The sequence below is a fragment of the Solanum verrucosum genome, unplaced genomic scaffold (genome assembly GCF_900185275.1).
Source record: "Solanum verrucosum unplaced genomic scaffold, falcon-dt-bn FXZP01000022.1, whole genome shotgun sequence".
Lineage (NCBI taxonomy): Eukaryota > Viridiplantae > Streptophyta > Magnoliopsida > Solanales > Solanaceae > Solanum > Solanum verrucosum.
In genome coordinates this window covers 1029576-1051410 of record NW_026020086.1, presented here as the reverse complement: position 1 = coordinate 1051410, position 21835 = coordinate 1029576, and the positions used below count along the sequence as shown (strand labels likewise).

Genomic DNA, 21835 nt, shown 5'->3' with positions numbered 1-21835 from the left:
GTGAAAATTCTAACTTTACTATTAATATCAATTAACTCCCCTTAAATAAAAATAGCTCCGCACCGAATAGATGGGACCCAAAAAGTTGGTAGTGGAAATGGGCATCAACTTTATTTCCAACAATGCATGGTCAAATTGCAGGCAGGGTACAACAAAATAATGAAAAGAATAGGATCTTATTACTTTGCTTTTATATTTTTTTATTTATTTTTTATTATATAAAAGCATCAAGAATGTACAAATTTGATTTGTTTATATTGGTTAGTGAAAATGAGCCCTACCAATCTCACATCTTTGTCCCCTCTTGTCCCCTTTATTTTTTTGAATGAAAATAAAGTCACCTTTAGGTGAGAGAACAAAAAGAAATCTCCACATAAATTATATAAAATAAAAATAAATGTTCTTATATTTATTTAATTAACTAATTACTCTCTGTGTCTTAAATTATTTGTCATTTTTCTCTTTTTACGCTCCTTAAAAACATATTAGGATGAATTTTAATATTTCATCCTTAATTATGTTTTAAGAAATAATCTTATTTTGTATAATATTTAATTTATCTATGTATCATATCCCTATAATTATAAAGTTTGTTGTTTTCAAGAATAATTACTACTAAGAGTAATATGAAAATAAATAAATAAATTTTACATTAAATTTTTAAAATGATAAATAATTTGAGATAATTATTTTTAAAAATCACGATAGTTAATTTGAGACAGAGGCAATAATCTTTTTGAGGAGACATATAAAATGCTAGCCAAGATTTGCACTCAAAGTGCCCTTGACCATCCCTTTTAGTGTTTTGACCCTTCAATTATACATATTAATCTTCATGTTAATTGTTGTTCTTGTTTAGACAAGCTTCAAGAGTCAAAAAGTTTTGGCTCTTGAATTATATTTTTAATTATTTCATGAAAACTAATAATGACAAATTAGAAGAAAGAAAGACAATATGTTTTTGGACAAACTCAAGCAAATTTAAAAACTAATATTGAAATAATAATCTTGTAATACCATTACAATTTTCATCACTTTTACACATTTTTGTCATCAATCCACCTTTCCAACCCAATAATAACATTAAAAAGAAAAAAAGGAAAAAACATTTTTTTTTTGGAGATTTGAACCAAACATGAAAATCCACTTGGATAGATCTTTTTGAGCTCAATAACCTAGGTACAAATACACAATCAATGTACACCAAAATAGTCCAGAGTTAGCTTCGTGTTAGCAAAACTTACATAAATTAATATACTTCGACTGTAACTTAAATTATGATAAAAAAAATTAGTTGTTTGCACACTTCTCTCCAATTAACCTAAAGGGGTCGGCTCCAGATGAATTTTTCGATCATAAAGTATTAAGTAAGGCATGTGAATTGATTCTTTATAGTTCATCATTTTATAGGAGGAAAATATAACACAAGTTTGTTTCCTTTATAATTATAATAACTACTAATCATACCTATAAACAAGGAGGGAATTCCTCAAAAAAAAAAACATAATAATGATCAAACAATAGGCAAATTCAAATGAAAGATGAAGCTAGTAATCATTATAATTTTCTTTTTATCTATAAATAGCAATAGCATAACTACAAAATTACAAAAGGCTATTTCCCCAAACCTTCTAGAAGTTTTATTTGATATATAATACATAAACATGTCCTTTTACTTAGTTATAACTGATATATATGTCTTCCAATTTTAGATGTGCATAAATAGACACTTAAATTTGTATAAAATTAAATAATTAGTAGACACATACATCCTATGTGGCATCCTACATGGTCAATTTGCATCCTACGTGACGTTCTATGAGTATTATGTCACGTAGGATGTGTGTGTCTACTTATTCAATTCTATATACAAGTTTAAGTGTCTATTTGTGCACATCTGAACGACATACATGTCAGTTGAAGCCAAATTAAAGGACATGTTTATGTATAATGCCTATATCAAATGTTCTTCCTGAAAATCTTCCATTTTTAAATTTTTTTTTTATGACAAGTCAAACGATGTCACGTAACTTCTTAGAATGGACAAAATATTTATTAGTAGCAGAGTTGTGATTGTCACAAACAACTCACTACCCCTTTTAGTAATTCACTTGTTCAACTGTTTAAATAACTGTTCTTTCTGAGGGTGGGGGTGGGTGGGGTGGGGTGGCTAGGTGAAGAGGCTGGCATTCCCCACAGAAAAAGGCAATAGGAGAAAAAGCTCTTTTTGTACACACTGCCATGATGTTGATGATGATGAATGATGAATGATGAATGATGCCTTCAATCTCTCACACCTAACAATAACAAACAAATGAATTTATTACTTTCCCCCCTTTTTTTTTCCTCCCTCTCTCGTGTCGAAATCAGGATTTTCAATAAAAAAAATATATAAAAAAGTAAGCATACGAAGAAGGTAAGAGAATTCGACATTTGTTGTATATACTTAAAATATTTTTTAAAAAAACTTTGACGGTGTAATTTTCTTCTGAAAAGGACTTGAATGAACCACTTGCTCCTACCTGACTCTGCTCGCGTGTCTCTCTCTCTTCCTTTATTAATACCATTTTTGGTGAATCTTTTCTTTCTTCCCCATCTTTCTTTTTCTCTTAATTAGTAAAATTTTCTTTCTTCATGGAGAAGGAGAAGAAGAAGGAGAAGAATTGTGGTTGTTGGGCTGTTCTTAGACTCAGTAATGTTATTGGAGGATCCTCTGATTCTAAACACTCTGTTAATTCAATTCCAAGAACTAGTCTTGTCTATGATGCAGGTTTTCTTCTTTGTCATTTGCTAATTATAACTTTCATCTTTCAAGTAATCCGAAGTGCAGCCTTGGCGTAACTGATAAAGTTATTGTCATGTGATCAGCAGATCATAGGTTTGAGTTGTAGAAACAGTCTCTTGCAGAAATGCAGGGTAAGACTGCGTACAACAGACTCTTGTGGTCATAGAGGGAGCTTAGTGTACTGGGCCGACTTTTTATCTTTCAACTTACATGCTTAGTGATTATATATATAGGCTTGATCTTTAAATCATTTGCTTCTATCTATACAAAGTATTACGACTTTTTTTGTACGTCGTATGCCTACTTCTTTTTTTTTTGGAAACATTTCCAGTCGTTTTGGTAGAGGGCGATGGAATTTTTAGAGCCAATGCTCCTTTTGGAACGGCAGAATCAAAGTATAGTGTTGAATACTCAAAGGACTACTTGTGATTCTGTTTATTTAACTTACATTTTATCTTGTTAGTTTTCTTGTTTTTGCTGGATTTCCCCTGCTTGATGGCCATCTTTAAGATAGATTGTTTATTAAGAGATTCTTGGCAAAACGAGGAGTTAATATCTCATATGGTCACTCAACTAGTTCTTTTCACAAAAAGTCGCTGAACTTTCTTTTATAACCTTAAAGTGACTCAATTATGGGTTTTTCTTACAGAAAGTCACTCATTTTCTTTTGTTTAATGGAAAAATTGGAGTTGATGGAGTATTTGGGTTAACTCCCTTCATTCATATCTTGTAGTCTAGTGGTATCGGGTTGGAGTCTCCGAGGTAATAGGTGTGAGTTCAATTCTCATGGTTTCCTGTTCCCCCCTATGGTTTAATAGAAATTTTAAATAAAAGAGAAAACATACTAAAATGTGTTTAATGATTTTGTTCTTCAGCAAGATAACATGTTTGAAACCAACAGGTAGTGCGGTCAAATCTCTCTATAATGATATTGTTTGTTCTAATGTCTTTTTGGTTGTTGTAGCAAAATGTTGTTATAGAGAACATATAATATAACATATCGGTTCCAGAAAAAATTTGATCGTTATAGATGAGGGATGTTATATATAGAGAGGTCTGATTGTATGTCTATTGAGAGATTTATGAAGTATTTACAATCATCAATTTTGCAAGTGCAGCCACAGAGACTCGGTATCTCAACGCTAGCAACCGCGAGATGTGTGTACCAGATGAAGCAAGAGTGTCATCTGATACCCCTACTGATGCACAAACACAGCTTCCACCAGCTGCAGAGAACAAAGTGCAGCGGCAGCTGCTTCAGTTTACATTTCACGAGCTAAAATCTGCAACGGGGAACTTCAGACCGGATAGCATTCTTGGTGAAGGTGGATTTGGATATGTATTCAAAGGCTGGATAGAGGAAAATGGGACAGCACCAGCAAAGCCTGGTTCTGGGGTTACGGTTGCTGTCAAGAGCTTGAAACCAGACGGTCTTCAAGGTCATAGAGAATGGGTGGTTAGTACGTAGACTATCTGCTCGTGGTTAGTAGTAAAAAATGAGTCGAATAGAGTAAGCAAAAGACTGTTAAGACCGGTATATATATGCAATGAATAATCGTAATGAATTTTAATGCAGGCAGAAGTAGACTTCCTTGGACAGCTGCATCATCCTAATCTTGTCAAGTTAATTGGTTATTGCATCGAAGATGACCAAAGACTTCTTGTTTATGAGTTTATGACTCGTGGAAGCCTCGAAAACCATCTCTTCAGAAGTGAGTTCTATGATTTCTCGCTGCTGCGTTGTGAAACATTTGGTCTTATTAATGCATATATACCTGCAGAGTTTGTATTTCCTCTTACAACGTGTCCTCGATAACATATGGAGACCGCGAAAAACTAAATGCTGAAACTTAGCTCTGATTTTGTACTTGTGTTGTTAAAAATGCTACTGATGATTGTCTGTTAAAACTGTTGAAGGGACGATACCTCTTCCATGGTCCAACAGGTTAAAAATTGCTCTTGGTGCAGCCAAAGGCTTAGCATTTCTCCACGGAGGCTCTGAACCTGTCATTTATAGAGACTTCAAGACATCTAATATCTTACTTGATTCGGTATGTGACCAGCAAGATCTGTTGTCTAATACCTTTCTCCCCGGGATTCCAACGCTAATATGAATTCTGCAGGAGTATAATGCTAAGCTTTCGGACTTTGGACTTGCTAAAGCTGGTCCTCAGGGTGACAAAACACATGTTTCTACAAGGGTTGTTGGAACTTATGGATATGCTGCTCCAGAATATGTGATGACAGGTAGAACAACTCTCGTTTATGATCATCTTTATTTACTTTGTCTTATGCATAAGGGATCGATATACTACGATTGTCCTGAATCTTAATCGGAAACATGTTCAAGATATTCTGAGTACATAGGTCTTCACTGTTGAAGTGTGTGACCACTTCATGTGCCAGCCTGATACGTGAAAATCCTTTTTGATAATGTTGGAGTTAGGACTCGAACTTAGGACATTTGTCCCATGTTAAAGTGTGTGACTACCTGAGAGCACTCCTTTATTTACCTAGTCGTATTCTCACGACTTCTATGACCTGATGAAAGTCTGTACTCTTGTTTTTCATCAGGACATTTGACAGCAAAGAGCGACGTTTTCAGTTTTGGAGTGGTGCTGTTGGAGATTTTAACCGGTAGGAGGTCTATGGACAAAAAGCGGCCGAGTGGAGAACAAAATCTTGTAGCATGGGCAAAGCCATATTTAAGTGACAAGAGAAAGTTTTATCAACTCGTGGACCCTCGTCTGGAGCTAAATTACTCCCTTAAAGGAGTGCAAAAGATCTCACAGCTAGCTTACATTTGCCTAAGCAGGGATTCTAAATCTCGTCCTTCCATGGACGAAATTGTGAAGGCTCTTACTCCGCTACAAGACCTCAATGATCTCGCTATATTATCAAATCATTCTCGGTTAACACAATCAGGAAGACGAAAGAAGAAACTAGACGGAATGCAACAACTTAGCTTCAATCATTCCACGAGTATCAGAGGCACTCCATTACACTCTGGTAGGCAACATTGTAAATAATGCATTCTCCGTTTTCTATAGTAGGAAATGAAACCTCCAAACTAGATTTGGAAATTGAACAAACAACAAGCCTTTATTATAATATGTGTTTTGAAATTTGATGAGGTAGTTCATTTTCCTCTTATCGAAAAGTGAAATCTGTAGAGCACCGTTAATGTAAAGACGAGCCTTGTAGTAACGGTTAAAGTTATCACCGTTGTGATCTATAGGTCACGACTTCTAATTGTGGAAACAACCACTGACGCTTGCGTTTGGGTGAACTGCCTATTTTTACCCCTTGTGATGAGGCCCCTCCCTGCCTCTATACTTGAAAACACGGGATGCTTGATGCACTGAGCTGCCTTTTTTATTCATTTGGTAGTTTTCAATTGGTTGTCACGAGTCTTCTTTTGTCTGGTTAGAGACCGGTTTTTAGGACGTGTTATTCAGTTTCGGAATGAAAATAAGCCCAAACAGAGTGAGATGCATGAATATAGAGGATTCATATAGTCGATCCAGCTTATTAATTTGGGTTTATATTCGTTGTGTGTGTAAAGTAGATTTTTTTTTACAGAATCTGCATCTTAATAAAATATGATAATGCAGAATTATTGTTTGCAGAATCTGCACTATTTGACCTTTTTATCATACTTTATTATAGATGACTTCATGGCCTAAAGAATACTCACTTTTGATACAAATATTCCAATAGATCAAAATTAACTTTAATATATTCTTTGAAGGTATAATACATAACATGCTCTTTAATTTGTCATCAGTTGGTATCTATGTCCTTCAACTTTGGATGATCACAAATAGACACTTAAACTTGTATAAAGTTGAATAAGTAGACACATGCGATCTATGTGACATAATACAAATCAGTTGTCATGTAGGACAAATGTGTCTCACACAAATTGCTATGTAGGATGCATGTGTCTACATGTTCAATTTTATATAATTTTAACTGTCTACTTGTGTACACCTAAAATTGAAGGACATAGATGCTAGCTGAGGCCAAATTAAATAGAACGTAACGTTCATGTATTATGCCTTCTTTGAACTCTTTCCAAGTACTCAAGCAACATGTTATCAAACAACTAGCAAATATAGAAGAGCTATGGATTCATTCGAACTCAATATCTTTAGTTAGGAAGAGAGAAATGAATTCTGTATTTTCATAAATGAATTACTAAAATGATCTAAAGTTATTCCTTAACGAGTCATTTGTAGTGTCTGGACAATATTAGATCAGGTCTAATGTGTGTTCATATTATTTTCATTTTACCGGCTAAATATTGCGATAAACTTACGAAATTTTAGACCATAATTTGATGTTTTCTTTGCTCGATAACCATAATTCGATGTTTTCTTTTAAGATTTTCAGTTTGCTCGATATTAATCTTTAGGTAATAGCTGCATAACTAAACCTTGCATAACTAATACCTGCATAATTCTAATCAGTAACCAAACGCCCCCTAAAGGACTTAAAAGACAAGTCATTTTGAACATAAAATAGATTCTTAAAATTATTAAAATAAAAGTTGCAAATCAAACTAGAAAGTAATGAGAAAAATTTGAACTCTAACAAAAGCAAATTCCTAGATTACTAACCAAAAGGGCAAAAGATTAATATGTAACATAAATTTTATAGATGTGAAATTATCATTTTTGAATAGTTATTTGTATGGAAAAATCACTTAAATATACAACTTATTTTATCATATATTCTCTAAAAATTTCTACTATTTGAAAAAATTACAAAAATCTCTACTCTCTCATATTCTCAGATACATCACTGTATTGGATGTATCGGTCGGGTACATCACTTTACGCGATGTATCAGGACGTACGCGATGTATCCGAAATCGGGATGCTGGACGTTTTAAGATGTATCCGAACTCCTACAAATTTAAGTGATTTTTGTAATTTGGAAAGAGAACAAGAATAAAATGTAATTTGCTCTTAACACCATGAGATTTGTGTAAAATTTTGATTCGATCGTTTTAGTTATTTTTTTGCTTAAAATCAAAATGAAACTTGATTATGTCGACTTTGAAAATTAAAAATCAAAATCTAATCAAACCTAATTTGGTTTTTCTTAAACACCTGGGACATTTTGGAAAATTATAGAAAGATTAAAAAAAATAACCAGTAAGCTTAAGCTATTGTTGTGAACCGAGTTGGATATGTAAGAGCCTATGGACTAGAATTGGTGGAGATTAATTTAGTTGGGATTATTGGGCCGAGTAAAATGTTGGAGTGTTTTATTTGGAATCTCGACCTGATAATTCTAAATAAAACACTCCACTATTTCACTCGTCTCAGTAATTCCAACTAAATTAGTCTCCACCAATTCTAGTCCATAGGCCCTTGCATATCCAACTCGATTCACAACAGCAATCCAAGTACAGAACTGCAAACAATGAGCAGATCTTACTATTGTTTTGGCTGCAAAACGGACGAGTAATTTTTTTTCTAAAATATTTTAAAAATCTTGGTCAAGTGCAGTTGTTGCTCCAATATTCACAAAAAAAATAAATATTTTTTAAATTGATTAGTCAAATACGAATTATTGTTGTCAAAACGTATTTTTTCGAAAAATACTTCTTAAGATCACATTTCAAAAAGGCATATAAATAGACACTTAAATTTAGCTTCAACTACCAAGTAAGCCCTCCAACTTTGATAGCACATGTCTAGACTAGACACCTTAACTTGGTCTCAACTGAACAATACAACTCATCCCACTATATCTTATGGATATCTGACACATAAATTTTGAAGGTATTTAAATAATCATATTATAAGTTGAAGTGTTTAAATGATACGATAAAAACGAATTGAGATGTACTTAGAATTGAACCCCTTACTTGTCAAATGAGATTAAACCTAAATATCCGTTTATGTATTATGATATTAAAAAAAAAAAAAAAAAAAGGCAAGTATAGTGAGTTTGGCCAAAAGAAATTGATTTGAGGAAGTGAAATGCTTGTGAAAACTACCACTTAGTACCTTTTGTGTTTTTCAAGGAGTTCAACATGCCTACATTTAGGGAGAAAAAGAAAGAACGAGTGGTGACAACAATTCAAGTTTGTGGGGAGACAAGTGTTTCTTGTCTCCACAAGATGACAATTGATGTGCCATGTATGATTGAAACATACTCATCAACCACATCAACCAAATCCTCCGATTTAATCTGACTTGATAAAATGAATAAGATCTTTTTTTAAAAAAAATAAAATAAATAAGATCTCTTTATTATTAATTAGATTTTTTTTTTTGAATTTAAGTTCTAAGAATAAAGAATTTCTTGATAAGAAGAAGTTTAATTTCCCCTTATTTGGAATCTATGAACGAAAGTTAATGCGAATCTAAATTGCTCTAGCAAGTAAAATTTAGATATCAAATGATTAAATTAAAAACTATCCTTAGTTTACTTCAATTTCCACTCTTAAAATACCAAGAAACATTTCTAGGGAGGATAGGGGAAGTTGACTTCTTATTTAATTGAAGAATAATAATCTCATTTGGTCAAAGTAAGAAAATTAATTTCATTTCATTGCTTTGAACACAAGTGTGTGTGTGTATATATATATATATATATATATATATATATATATTGAAAATTAGATTATGGTTTTAATAAGTTTGGTGGTTGTGTTTTGGTAGTGGCACGCCTAGGTACTTTTAATAGGCTCCAAATTATGAAAAAGATGCAAAGAAAGGTGTGGTGGGGATGTTAGTTTTGGCTTTTGAGAATTCCAAAGATCATTAAATAAAGGTACAAGTAGTATAACATGAAAAAAATAAAATAAAAATGGAGGCTATGAAGTATAAACTCAATATATATTTCTCAGTTATAGATAAATTATGATATTTAATCAAGTATATTAATAAATTGGTATTGTATTAAAACTTTATATTTGAGGATAATATAATTTCAGAAATAATCAAACATAGAACCTATTTTTTTCCTACATAAATGGTTAAAAAAAATACAATTTAATCATTAAATTTCAAATATATTGTTTAGTCATGTATCATAATGATCAAATTGTAATATATATATATATATATAGTTGTCACGTTTCACTTTTCAAGAATGAAACTACATGAATTTTTTGGCCACTTAAAATATATTTTTTCATCATATTTATATGATAAAGATTACAATTTTTGTATAACTTTCAAACATCTAAATTTAAATTTTATATTATTAAATTAATATAATGTAATTTAAATCCAAAAATCAAATAAACTAACTTTCATAAAATAAAACGTGATAAGTAAAAATGACGCGACAAAATAAGTAAAAAGGGTTAGCAAAAATCAAGTATAGTGTCTCCTAATAAAGGTTAAAGGCAAGGCTCCTTTGGCGCCGGTGTCTCCGCTTTGTTGGTTTAAATAAAAACTTATAAACTCAATGCTTGCTAATAAATGCTTTCGAGTAATCTGCGGTGGAACGGTAAATATTTTTTTAGAAATTTTGAGTTTGAATTCTATTGGATATAGAATCATACGTCTTTGTTAGGGAACAATCTATTCTCAATGTGAGAATTTGTTGATGCAAATTTAAATTTAGTTTGATATATAAATATCGAATACGAGATGGAAAATCAAAAGAAGATGTATATAAGAGACATATTACGTGCAATTTTAGTGCGTTTTTGTGCGTGTGCTTATGTTGGAAAGAACAATGAAATAATAGAAAATAATTTGTACCTTACACACAAATATTAGTCTTCTTTTAGAAACTTCTTTTTGACTAGACAAATAGTCCTCTTTTTGCTGACTTTCTGCACACTTGCTTCCACGATTCTTCACGCTAGCTACCCCTCTTATCTCTAAATTATAAAGTAAGTACTTCTTTCGTTATATTTTACGTGACATTATTTGACTTAATATGTCGTATTAAAAGAAAATGAAGATCTTTGAATTTGTTGTCTAAAACAATCTTTAAATAGTTCTGTGGTTGTAAATGGAGATTTTAAAGTTAAATTGTTTCTAATTATAGTAAGGTGACGTTCGTTTTGGGACAAACTAAAAAGGAAAAGATATCACATAAAATAGGACTATGACGAAGGGAGTATTTATTAATACATAAGATTTGATGGCTTGAATAAGTAGACAAAAATTTGGAAAAATTATAGCATGTTAAAAATCCATCATTTGCTAGTAGAAATTAAGCTTCAAATGAGCCAATATAACTATCTCACACTCTAATATAGAGATTAATCAAATGCAAGCATGAACTACAAAAAAAAAAAGTGTTTTAGTTTTATTAAAATAATAAAGAATTTTACATAAAGAGGGAGACTAATAGACAATTATGAATATTAATTTAAGGTATAGCATGCGTAAAAGAGTGAGAAAAAAGTCTCTTTATGTATTTGTTGTGTGAATTTGTGTATTAGAGTAGAAAATAAGCATGAAAAACCTTAAAGCAAGTTGCTTCCTAATTGACATCATTCCACTCACAATTTCTTCCCTTCCTATCCCAAAACAACCACTACTACAATTAAATTTAAGTTATATACATTATTCGGTATAAAATTTGAACAAGTAGACATACACACTTTATATGACATTGTATATATATATATATAGGATGTCATGCAGGACGTGAATTGTTACGTAAGACGCCACATATAATGTATGTGTCTACTTGTTCAATTTTATATAAGTTTAAGTGTCTACTTGTGCACATAATTTAAGTGTCTACTTGTGCACATCCATAGTTGGAAGACATGAATACCAACTTATAACGCAAAGTTAAATGACACGTTTATATATTATGTCAATTTTTACATGATCCACGTTAAAGTAATCAAGTGACAGAGCTATCATTGTTCAAGAAAAGTCAATTAATATTTTTTCGTCGCAAAATTACGTTATATAAGTAGATCAATTATTATAAATTTTATGTACTTAGATACTATATTTATGTTGAATCCTCATCTATTTTATTTTTTTATATTTTGAATTCTCTTAATGAAAATTTTGGCTTTGCCTACTAAATTAACTTGTTATCGCATCTTTATAGCATCAAGAAAGTAGTTAATAGTCTAATTATTATAGAGATTTGTCTATAAATTTTTTTAGAAGATATTTGAGTGTGCAAGTATTTTTTGGGATATAGTTACTAATATATACCTTTCAACTATTTCATTTATCAATATAATCGACTTATATTAATGTATAAGTTATGTATAGACTTTATACATATTTTATAAATTAGATGACAGAATGATTAGACCCGTAATTTTTTTATTTTTTTTTTAAACACAAGCATCACAAAGATTTTAAATTCTTATAAATTATACATGTTCTCCCTCTCACTTCTCTCTCATCTCTTCATCTTCTCCATCCTTCTTTTTACTACTATCTTTATGTATGAGAGGGGGAAAGAAATTTGTTTATCCAAATTAGTCCTTTGAACAAAATCCTTTTATAATATTATCCATCCATAATCTTGAATCTTGCTATATTCATTCTTTTTTAGTCTTCAAATTTTATTAATTCGATTAATTTAAATTTATGCCACACAATTTTATTATGAGATATCAGAAGCAAGTGTGAAAGGATTGAATGTTATTGTTTTCTTCTATTTTTTTTTTCCAAAGTCATTTATTGGTAGTCAAACATCAGTTACAAAACGTTTCATTTGACTAGAAAAGAATACAATTAAATATCATGACTAATAATTCCATGTCTATATATATATTATATGTCCATCATATTGTTCTTTGCATGTGATGCAACAAAGGGGCCATTTAAAGTAATTTTTTTTTATATAGATTCTTCTTCTTCTTCTTTTTGGTTACAAGTTAACGAAAGGTGAGTATATATTGAATTAGAGAAGCGATGTTGGTGAGGTTCAATCTGAAGACGAGTTTACATTTTATTTTAGTAAAGAACGATCTCAGATTGAGCCGCGCCAATATCATTTCTTTTTACCAATTCATTTACTAGTTAAATTGATTCTTGTACATAAATAATTGCCTTCCTCTCTTTTTTTTGCCATGATACAAAAAAAAAGAAATTAACAATATATAAATTGTAGTAATATCCAACCCTTTGTTTTGTATATTTGCCTTTCATCTTGAGTTTTGAGAATGTTTATACATGTATATATTCTATCTCAATTTATGTGCTTAATTGGAGGTGAATATTTTCCAATGATTTTTTTTTTTGAAGAAGAAAATAGTTTCGATTTTTATCGATCTTGTTACAATATCTTTATGACTTGTTTTGTTAAGCCAAATATGAGTTTTTCAAAATGTTGAATCTGAGGATTCAATTGGTTGAAAAAAACTAGGGTATGGCGGTGTCTAGATTAAGATTTGTACGATGTTGAATGAGGAAAAAAGGAATGAGACATACTCATTAATACAAGGTAAGAACGTTATAACATGTTATTCATACCATATATGTTAATTATAAGCAATCATGGGGTTAATGGAAGAATGGATCCCTGCTTCTTCATTATAGTAGACGACTGTCTACATCACACTTCTTGGGATAATGCGTGCAACTTTTGATCCCCACACCTTACATAAACATTGATCAGACAATGTTTTGTGCATCAGACTGTCTTTTTTAGAAAAACAAAAGGATTTTTTTGTTCATTAGGTTTTCCTCTTTAATCCCCAGATCACAGGACACTTACTTTGTTCATCACTACTATCTACTCCCATCATAAATATTTTATTTTCACTCTAATAAGACCAAGTGGGTCATATATGTTACCCTTTTTCATATTTTCATGATGTCTTTGATTTTTTTCATGAAGGAAGTGACCTTTGTCTATTAAAATGCAAGTAAAAGCAAACACACTTTTTTTTTAATCTTGTAAAGCTCCTCTCATCTATGTGAGGAGTCTGGTGAGATAGTTAGAATTCTTTATTTTATTTTTTATATAGAGTATATAAAGAATGTCTTGACGTCCGTCTTATCCCTTTTGTGAATCTATTTGGTGTGAATCTAAAAATAATCGTTATCATGAATAAGCATTGAATTTCACAATAATTTCGTAATATTATCTTTGAAAAATTGACATTGTCATGAAGTACTTTCAAAGTACTCAATAGTTGAAATTCGGTGACACTGTTTGAAAAACAACTATTCTCATGGTTGTGTTTTAAATTAGTCATTATCTGAAGTTTCGAATTTCAGGATTGAAATTCCATGTTTAAATTTACTCAAATCTAAAAAAAAACCTAAAGCCCCGGTCAAAGGAATAAATATTTATACATTTAATAGAATTTATACAATTAAATATTTAATTTATATACATTTAATAGATATCCTAATACAAATATAGCTTATACATTTCACTTAATAAACACTCGATTTACTTGCTAGTTGAAAGAATAAGGGCAAACAAATCTATGGGTAATGAATTTGAGTCATATCTACATCACATTATTTGAGGTGCGACCCTTTTCTGGACCAAACATAATCACAATTGATGCTTCGTACATCAGACGGTGTGCTATTTATAGTAATAAATTTATATGATTTGATATAAACATCGATTTACCCGATAAATGCATAATAGAGATTTCCAACAAAAGATAAATAGTTTTAAATACGGAATATATTATAGATTTATAGTAAATATTCCTCCAATAAGATGAACATCATTTAGGCAAAAGCTAAATGCCTTTGAGTTTACAGTAAGCATACAAACAAGATCCCAGAAAGCTAAGACACTGGCCAGCAATATTCAACTGTCATTGATAAAATGGTAGATATATAATATCAGTATATTTGTAAAAAATAATTATAATTATAATTTATATATAAATATATTAAAATGTATGTTTTATACTAACCAGATCAAATGGAAGCCCTCTGAAAACTAGCCAGCCAAATCCAACAGTAAACAAGTCCTACATGAAAGTCATTATTTGTTACAAAAGAGTCTGGTGCACAAAGCATCCCACGTTAGCAGGGTCAGGGGAACGGCACACACGTACATGTTAGAAAACTTTGTGTTTATGTGAAGAAATTCATTTGATATGTTTAAACAATCTATCAACAACCTAGTAAACGAAAAAGGATTGTGGTTCAGAACTAATAAACTAAAAATCTTAGCTCCACCTCTGTTTACGTTCTCGTTAGCATTGTTCTCATCTCAATTAGGAATATGAATTCATGAAGAACATCATTGATGTTCATGCAATCGAAATATGCATAACAGATTGGAGAAACATATTACACACCTTAAGATTTCCGCAGACTGTCTGTGTTAACGCAGAATTGATAGTTGTATTTAGGAATACAGAATAGTTCAACAAGAAAGCCAGAGCACATGACAGAACAATCACAGCCTGCAAACATGTAAAAAAAAGTTTAGTGAATACCACGAATAGTCATAACTCACAAAAGTTGCTTTTGAACGACATAGCCAGTGAGGATTCATATAGTCGACCTCAACTTTCATGGGATTGAGGCATAGTTATTGTCGTTCACAAAGGTTAATCAATGATAGTACTACTTGTAGCTTTACGAAAAGCCGATGTTCTACTACAGTTCATGCTTACGAAAGTTTTATGACTATACACCAATTAATATGGATATCACGATAAAATATGCATCATGTTCAGAACTGTTTGAGAGAGGATTTTATAAAATGAAATCACCTGAAAGCCGGTGGTATACAAGTACGAAAAATTCATTGTAGCGTCTAAGTCGCCACTGTATGCTGTCCAAAGTAGCAAAATCGGTGTACATATTATACCTACAGAGTCTCACATTGTCAAATGAGATCAAACAGATCAATGTCCTTACATAGCACGCTGTAGACACATTCAATATAATCATATAGTAGCATTTTTCTTACCATTACACCACATCAGGCCGAAGCTGTTAAGGCCACTAGATTCTCCTAAATAAAAGATTTCAGGATATATCAAAAAACTCGTCCAGAAAACTCAAGAAAAGGCATCTGATCGAGAAGAGATAAAGAGAAATAGAAATACCTAGGCTAGATATACAAGCCAGGTATACTGCAGTAGTTATGTTTGAGAAGAGAACAACAGTATAGCTGTAGTAGTCAAACGACAGGTCCCGTGCACCAGCAACAAATGCACCAAGTATGATTATTCCTACACTGATGAGAAGTGTCATGTAAAGATACGAGATTAAAAGAGTAAAGTTCTACATGTGAAGACGAGAACGATTACTCACCATGTAACAACGTATGACGAATATTTCTTCCTTGCTAGAAAATATTCTGCCATCATTGTAAAGAAAACAGTCGTCCGTCTCAAAGTGGTGTACATAGGAACATTAATTCCACGAATCGATTCCATAGACACCAGCTGCCAGAGAAAAAAAGAAAAGTGTTGCAGATTTACTTAAGAAATAAACGAAAAGCTAAGATTACTTAATACTTACCATGTAAAGCAAATATGATAATGCCACAGGAGTACAATGCAGTACTTTCTTAAATGGTACGAGGTCTGTTGTGCGCGTAGCCACAGTATGTGAATCCTGAACTGTGAAAGATATAACTTTCCAGTGTCTCAAAACATAGAGAATCAACGTCGAACTTATCATCTGCATTATAAAAATATGGTTTACCTTACACGCCTGAAATAATGTCATTCAAGCCCAAAACACCATATATACACATATAACTACTATCATTACATAATTTTTAACAGTGCAAACATGATTATCACCCGGAGATAGAACAAGAAAAAAACGAACCATTTCTTCATATGCTGTCGAAAATACTTAAAATTGAAACATGGAAGTATTATGATGACAAATTGATAAGCAATAAAACAGATAACTTAGTCAAATATGTTTAACAACTTCAGCAGAAAACAGAACTAGGCTCTGGCTCAAGGAGGTTAAACATGCTGAACGAAAAAACACGAGCATTTCATTGAGAAAACGCGCAAATATAACACATAAGACTATTCCAAGGTACAGACAGAGCCTTAAAACTTGTGTCAATCATGGAAGAGATAGTCATTATATAAGACTATTGAGATGTCCTGCATTACCTCAATTTTTTTTATCCTTAACGCATTAGCAAGATTTTTATCCTTGTTTAGGTGAAATGAGAACCAGTAAAAGGAAATATGTTGAAATGTAATCCAACTATGACATGTATTTAAAACTTTAATCTTCACTTAAACATGAAAACGCGAACTAAAAGTGATGTGAATTCAATATCAGAAGTGAAAAACCATGCTAATTTTCCTTAAATACTTATAATTGTCATGAAAACACTTAGGACTAATAAACATGATAGATACCTAACCAAACAAACGTACACAAAGCATGTGATAGTTCTGTATCTCAAATAAATCTAACATAATGTAGTTACCTGAAAGAGTGTGATCACATTTGCGCATGGAAAACTGTAGGATGAAAGAGCAGCCTTATTGAATATGACCAAGAGAACTGCGAAAAAAATTCTATGAATTGAAACATGGTCGCGTTGCTAATAAGATAATCAAACTCAATGTAATTTAAAGTACCACATTGCAGTCCTCTAATCATGATATAAACACCAGAAGAACAAGAGCTAGCTACAATTTACACATGTTACTGAGGGTTCCATAAATAAACATCCTTCTTCTCTGCTTAAATACCAGTCTTCAAACTCATAATGTGCGCCTAACCCACACGTTAGCACTATATTATATAAAGGAAGTACTTGTGACAACAAAATAAAAAGATACTCTATATGTTATCACAAATAGGCTGATTACAAACACCCCGGTAGTCCCTTTGCTTTAAAACATACCTTGATGCTGAGTTGACCGAAATTTGTCCCAATCGACAACATGCTAGTTTAGTTAGGTCAATAAAACAATAAATAGTCAAGGTATGAAACTCGCAAAATGACGATAGTTTAGGTGTATTTCGACCACTAACTCTATCATTTGCAAAATACTTTTAAGAGATCATTTGGTAAGTGGACCAAAAAATACCTAATTTATCCCACTTGGGAGATGGGATATCCCATGATTAAGTTATGTTTGGTTGACGGTATAAATTTATCTCAGATTTAATCATGATATATTCCACCTTATTCCGCATAACATATGACCCCTAAACACATAACTATATAATCCTAGGATTATAGTCATGAGATTCTAATATTTGGACTAATTTACCCCACCTGTGAGATGGGGTAAAATAATCCAAGTTGGACGGGATAATGAGGGATATACCATGATTAAGTTGTATTAGGTTAATGAAATAAATTTATCTCAGACTTAATTCTGATATATCCCACCTTATTCCGCATACCATATGACCCCTAGAATTATTCTAGGATTATAGTTATGAGATTATAATATTTGGACTAATTTATCCCACCTGGGAGATGGGGTAAAATAATTCCAAGTTGGATGGGAAAAGTGAGTTATACCATGATTAAGTTATAAAGTAATTCTGGTATATCCCACCTTATTCCCCATTTTGAGAGATGGGGTAAAATAATCCCAAGTTGGATGGGATAAAGGTGGTATATACCATGATTAAGTTGCGTATAGATTAATTCTGGTATATCCCACCTTATTCTACGTACCAAATGACACCTAAAAAGCATAACTAAATCATGAAAATAAACATGCAAAAATTAAGGAGAGAATAAATAGACTAACCAGCACAAGCCATGTAAGAAATGGCAACATAAACACCTTTTTTGGTCATAGCTGTATTAGGATTTTTCTTGGAAAAAATAGGCAAGTTTTGTGGTTCATCATTCTTTGAAGAAGATTCCATAGACACCATTCTCAAGTTTTTTGAAAAGAGAAAAAAGCAGAGAGATAGAGATAAGTGTGTGCTTGCACTTTTTTATAAGAATTTTAGACTAAAGTTTTTGACCTTTTAAATTAAGAAAAAAGGAGTAGTACTAGTAATTGAGAAGGATTTTGGACGAGGAGTTATGTTTTTGTCTAAATTAAGAAAAAAAGTAAATGAAAAAATTGGATTTTTAAGATTTTGTTTTTTTAATTAAGGAAAAAAATTTAATTGAGAAATTGGAGTATGGATTTTGTGTTTTTTTATTAAGAAAAAAAGTAATTGGAGTTTAGATTTTGATATTTTAAATTAAGAAAAAAAGTAAGTGAATTTTAGATTTTATCTTTTTAATTAAGGAAAGAAAGTAAATGAGAAGAATTGGACTTTAGATTCAACCTTTTTAATTAAGAAAAAATATAATTGAGTTGAATGGATTTCAGATTTATTTTTTTAATTAAGAGAAAAAGAATTGAGAAGAATTGGATTTCAGATTTTGAGCCTTTTAATTAAGAAAAAAAGTAATTGGATTTCAGATTTTGCCTTTTTAATTAAGGGAAAAAATATAGTAATTGAGAAGAATTGAAGTTTTGACTTTGCCTTTCTATTTAAGAACAAAAATAATTTAGGAGAATTGAATTTCAGATTTTGCCTTTTTTATATAAATAAAAAAAGGGTATAAATTGACAAAAAATGGACTTCAGATTTTGTCTTTCTAATTAAGAAAAAAATTAATCCTACTCTCTCTATTGTGGATAGGACTAAGACCTGATAATCAGACTTCAAATTTTACCTTTTTAATTAAGACAAAAAAGTACAAATTGAGAAGACATTGACTTTAAATTTTTTCTTTTTAATTAAAAAAAAGTTAATCTTATCATCTAGATAGGGCTAAGATTGATACGTCATAATTGTATCTTCTTCCGACGCTACTCATAAAACTGTGCTGAATTTTTGCTGTTATAATCACATAAGGAGGAATATTTTATGTTTGAACTTTAGATAACTTTTTGAATGATTACACAAATGGTTCTTTTTTATGTTATTAATCTTTTTGGTTCTCGTTTGATATCTTATATTTATTTTAGGACTTAAAAATTCTATAATTTTAAATTTATATTAAAAATCTTATTTTGTGATAAAATATTTTTGTCAAACACGATATAATTCTTAATATTCAAACCTAAGACTTTAATAATTACTTACCATAATATTTGATGGTGTATGAGTTCTAGGCCATCAGAGATTACGGTAAATTTAGTTTGCTACACTATCTGAAAGACATAATTTAAATAATAGCATTTATATAATGTCCTTCAAAAATACTTTAATTTTTTTAGTAAAATTATATATACAAACTAAACTTAATTAATTTCAAATACTTAATAATTAAATTAGAAAAATAATTAGAATTATAGAAGTCAGTGGCACTGACTGTAAAGTGAGGGTCCACTTAGATATTTGCCAGCAAGAGATTCTATTATTTTGGACTCTTCTTGTTTAGGTATTTTAATTGGGGAAAAGAGTTCGAAATATATTCGAACTTGGATCAAAATTGTTGTAACAATTCATGAGTAGGACCTATTATCCTGCACTATTTAATACTGTATTTTAAAGATATATAGGTGTCCATGTGGACATCATAAATATTACATCATTATAATATTTATGATGTTCACATGGACACATATATATCTTTAAAATACAGTATTAAATAGTGCATGGGTAATAGATCCTGCCCAAAATTTGGAATTGTTACAGCAATATCGGTCAAAGTTTGAATATATTTAAACAATTTTCCTTCTAATTATAATGCAGATAATTGCATATTTTCACCCTCCAATTTTGTAATTTTATTTTTCGAAAGTCTCGTACTAATGATAAAATTATAATCGTGATCTATAGATTATGAATTTGAATTATGAAAACAGTTATTAAGACTTTCATTTTGACGCCTCAAAATGAAATTTTTTTCCAAACGTAAACGCGAGATATTTTATACAACGACTCTTTACTTTTTAGTTTTTGGCCCTTTGTTCTTCTCCACTTGTAAATTAGCTTCCTAGGCTTCAAGAAAAAGTAAAAGGCTAGTCTAAAATCTTATTATTACTTATTTCTAATGGCTGTCTTTTTCATCATGTGCCTAACTGAAATATATATATATTATATATAGTGAATAAAGTACAATTCAGTTAGTGGCTCATCTATTGCTCAATTATGGGATAATGTTGTTTCTATTCTATTATAATAATAAAAAAAATCACTTTTTGAACAGCTTTAAATAACTTTGTCATAAAGGTAAGCAATTAATGGAAAATCTTAATTATTATAAGTCATATAACGTGAAGAAAAGAATTGGACATAATTAAAATATCAATAATGTGATTAAAATAGATATAATAGAATAATAAAAAAACTATCTATTAATTTACCAAATTAAATAAGTAAAAGTATAACCTATTTGTAATATAATGAATAATTCTTTGAATTGGAATGTCATCGATAGAAATTCAGTATTTTGCAACCAATTCAATGTAAATAAAAATGAATGGATAGAGTATCACTTTTGAACAGATTTAACAAATTTTGTCATTAAGGTAAGTAATTGATGTCACATGTTACTACTCATCTTTAATTATGTTTGTCTACTCTTTCACAATGTATTTATTCAAAGAAAAAAAAGTTTATCATCAGAAGTATTTTTTAAAGAGTAGTAATTTGTGTTTGATTAATCAATTTGAAACTTCTCTTTTTGCTAATTTATTATAATAATTTGTGTTTAATCAAAGTTCTTTAAATACTTGAGAACAAAAAACTATTTTTACAAAAAATTATGTTACTATACTTAGAAACAGTACCTTTTTTTTTCCTAATAAAGTTTATCCAAGTGAATCACTTGGAACAAAAAATAATAATTAGTATCTCATTAATGTTCTTACCTTATAATTATGCACCAAATTAACCACTTAAAAAATTGTTGTTTAATTTGTAAATATCTTTAGAAAAAAGGTACTGCTTTTTTTTAATTGACTAAGTTAATCCTTCTTGGAATGTTATGTCATGCCCCATGATAATTTTAATTGAATGTTAATGTTTGGGGGCCATGCCCTTACTTTCTTCTTGGAACACTAGTATTTCTTTATTTTTATCTACGATTTCACTATTCAATCGCGCTTAAATTGAATATTCTAATTATGTTTCATTAATTTAAAGATCTTATCGAACACTAATTTAAGACAATTATTAAAGTCATTCAATTAGATTGTGA

At 30.6% G+C, this 21835-nt stretch overlaps 2 protein-coding genes across 2 annotated transcripts; one reads left to right on the top strand and one right to left on the bottom strand.

Moving 5' to 3' along the window:
* The first annotated feature begins 2501 nt into the window (after window positions 1–2501).
* Window positions 2502–5880, top strand: LOC125824435 (serine/threonine-protein kinase PBL34-like). The gene is made up of 6 exons (XM_049503809.1): window positions 2502–2770; window positions 3904–4241; window positions 4362–4497; window positions 4703–4836; window positions 4909–5032; window positions 5360–5880. Exons 1-6 carry the CDS (start codon window positions 2635–2637, stop codon window positions 5812–5814), a joined length of 1323 nt encoding a protein of 440 aa, XP_049359766.1. The 5' UTR covers window positions 2502–2634; the 3' UTR covers window positions 5815–5880.
* An 8494-nt stretch (window positions 5881–14374) lies between these two features.
* LOC125824387 (UDP-N-acetylglucosamine transporter UGNT1-like) lies at window positions 14375–18607 on the bottom strand. The gene is made up of 10 exons (XM_049503757.1): window positions 18432–18607; window positions 17144–17220; window positions 16201–16362; window positions 15991–16124; window positions 15783–15913; window positions 15644–15688; window positions 15444–15541; window positions 15024–15131; window positions 14634–14690; window positions 14375–14528 (listed from the first exon to the last, which is right to left on the bottom strand). Exons 1-10 carry the CDS (start codon window positions 18559–18561, stop codon window positions 14454–14456), a joined length of 1017 nt encoding a protein of 338 aa, XP_049359714.1. The 5' UTR covers window positions 18562–18607; the 3' UTR covers window positions 14375–14453.
* Between the last annotated feature and the right edge of the window lie 3228 nt (window positions 18608–21835).

Excerpts from the sequence above, each read along its gene's own strand:
- LOC125824435 (XM_049503809.1), top strand. The coding sequence starts at position 2,635 with ATGGAGAAGGAGAAGAAGAAGGAGAAGAATTGTGGTTGTTGGGCTGTT. Across the intron at positions 4,498-4,702 it reads CGAAAACCATCTCTTCAGAA|GGACGATACCTCTTCCATGG; the intron begins GTGAGTTCTATG and ends AAACTGTTGAAG. Across the intron at positions 5,033-5,359 it reads TCCAGAATATGTGATGACAG|GACATTTGACAGCAAAGAGC; the intron begins GTAGAACAACTC and ends GTTTTTCATCAG.
- LOC125824387 (XM_049503757.1), bottom strand. The coding sequence starts at position 18,561 with ATGGTGTCTATGGAATCTTCTTCAAAGAATGATGAACCACAAAACTTG. Across the intron at positions 15,542-15,643 it reads CGGCCTGATGTGGTGTAATG|GTATAATATGTACACCGATT; the intron begins GTAAGAAAAATG and ends GAGACTCTGTAG. Across the intron at positions 15,132-15,443 it reads TGTATACCACCGGCTTTCAG|GCTGTGATTGTTCTGTCATG; the intron begins GTGATTTCATTT and ends ACATGTTTGCAG.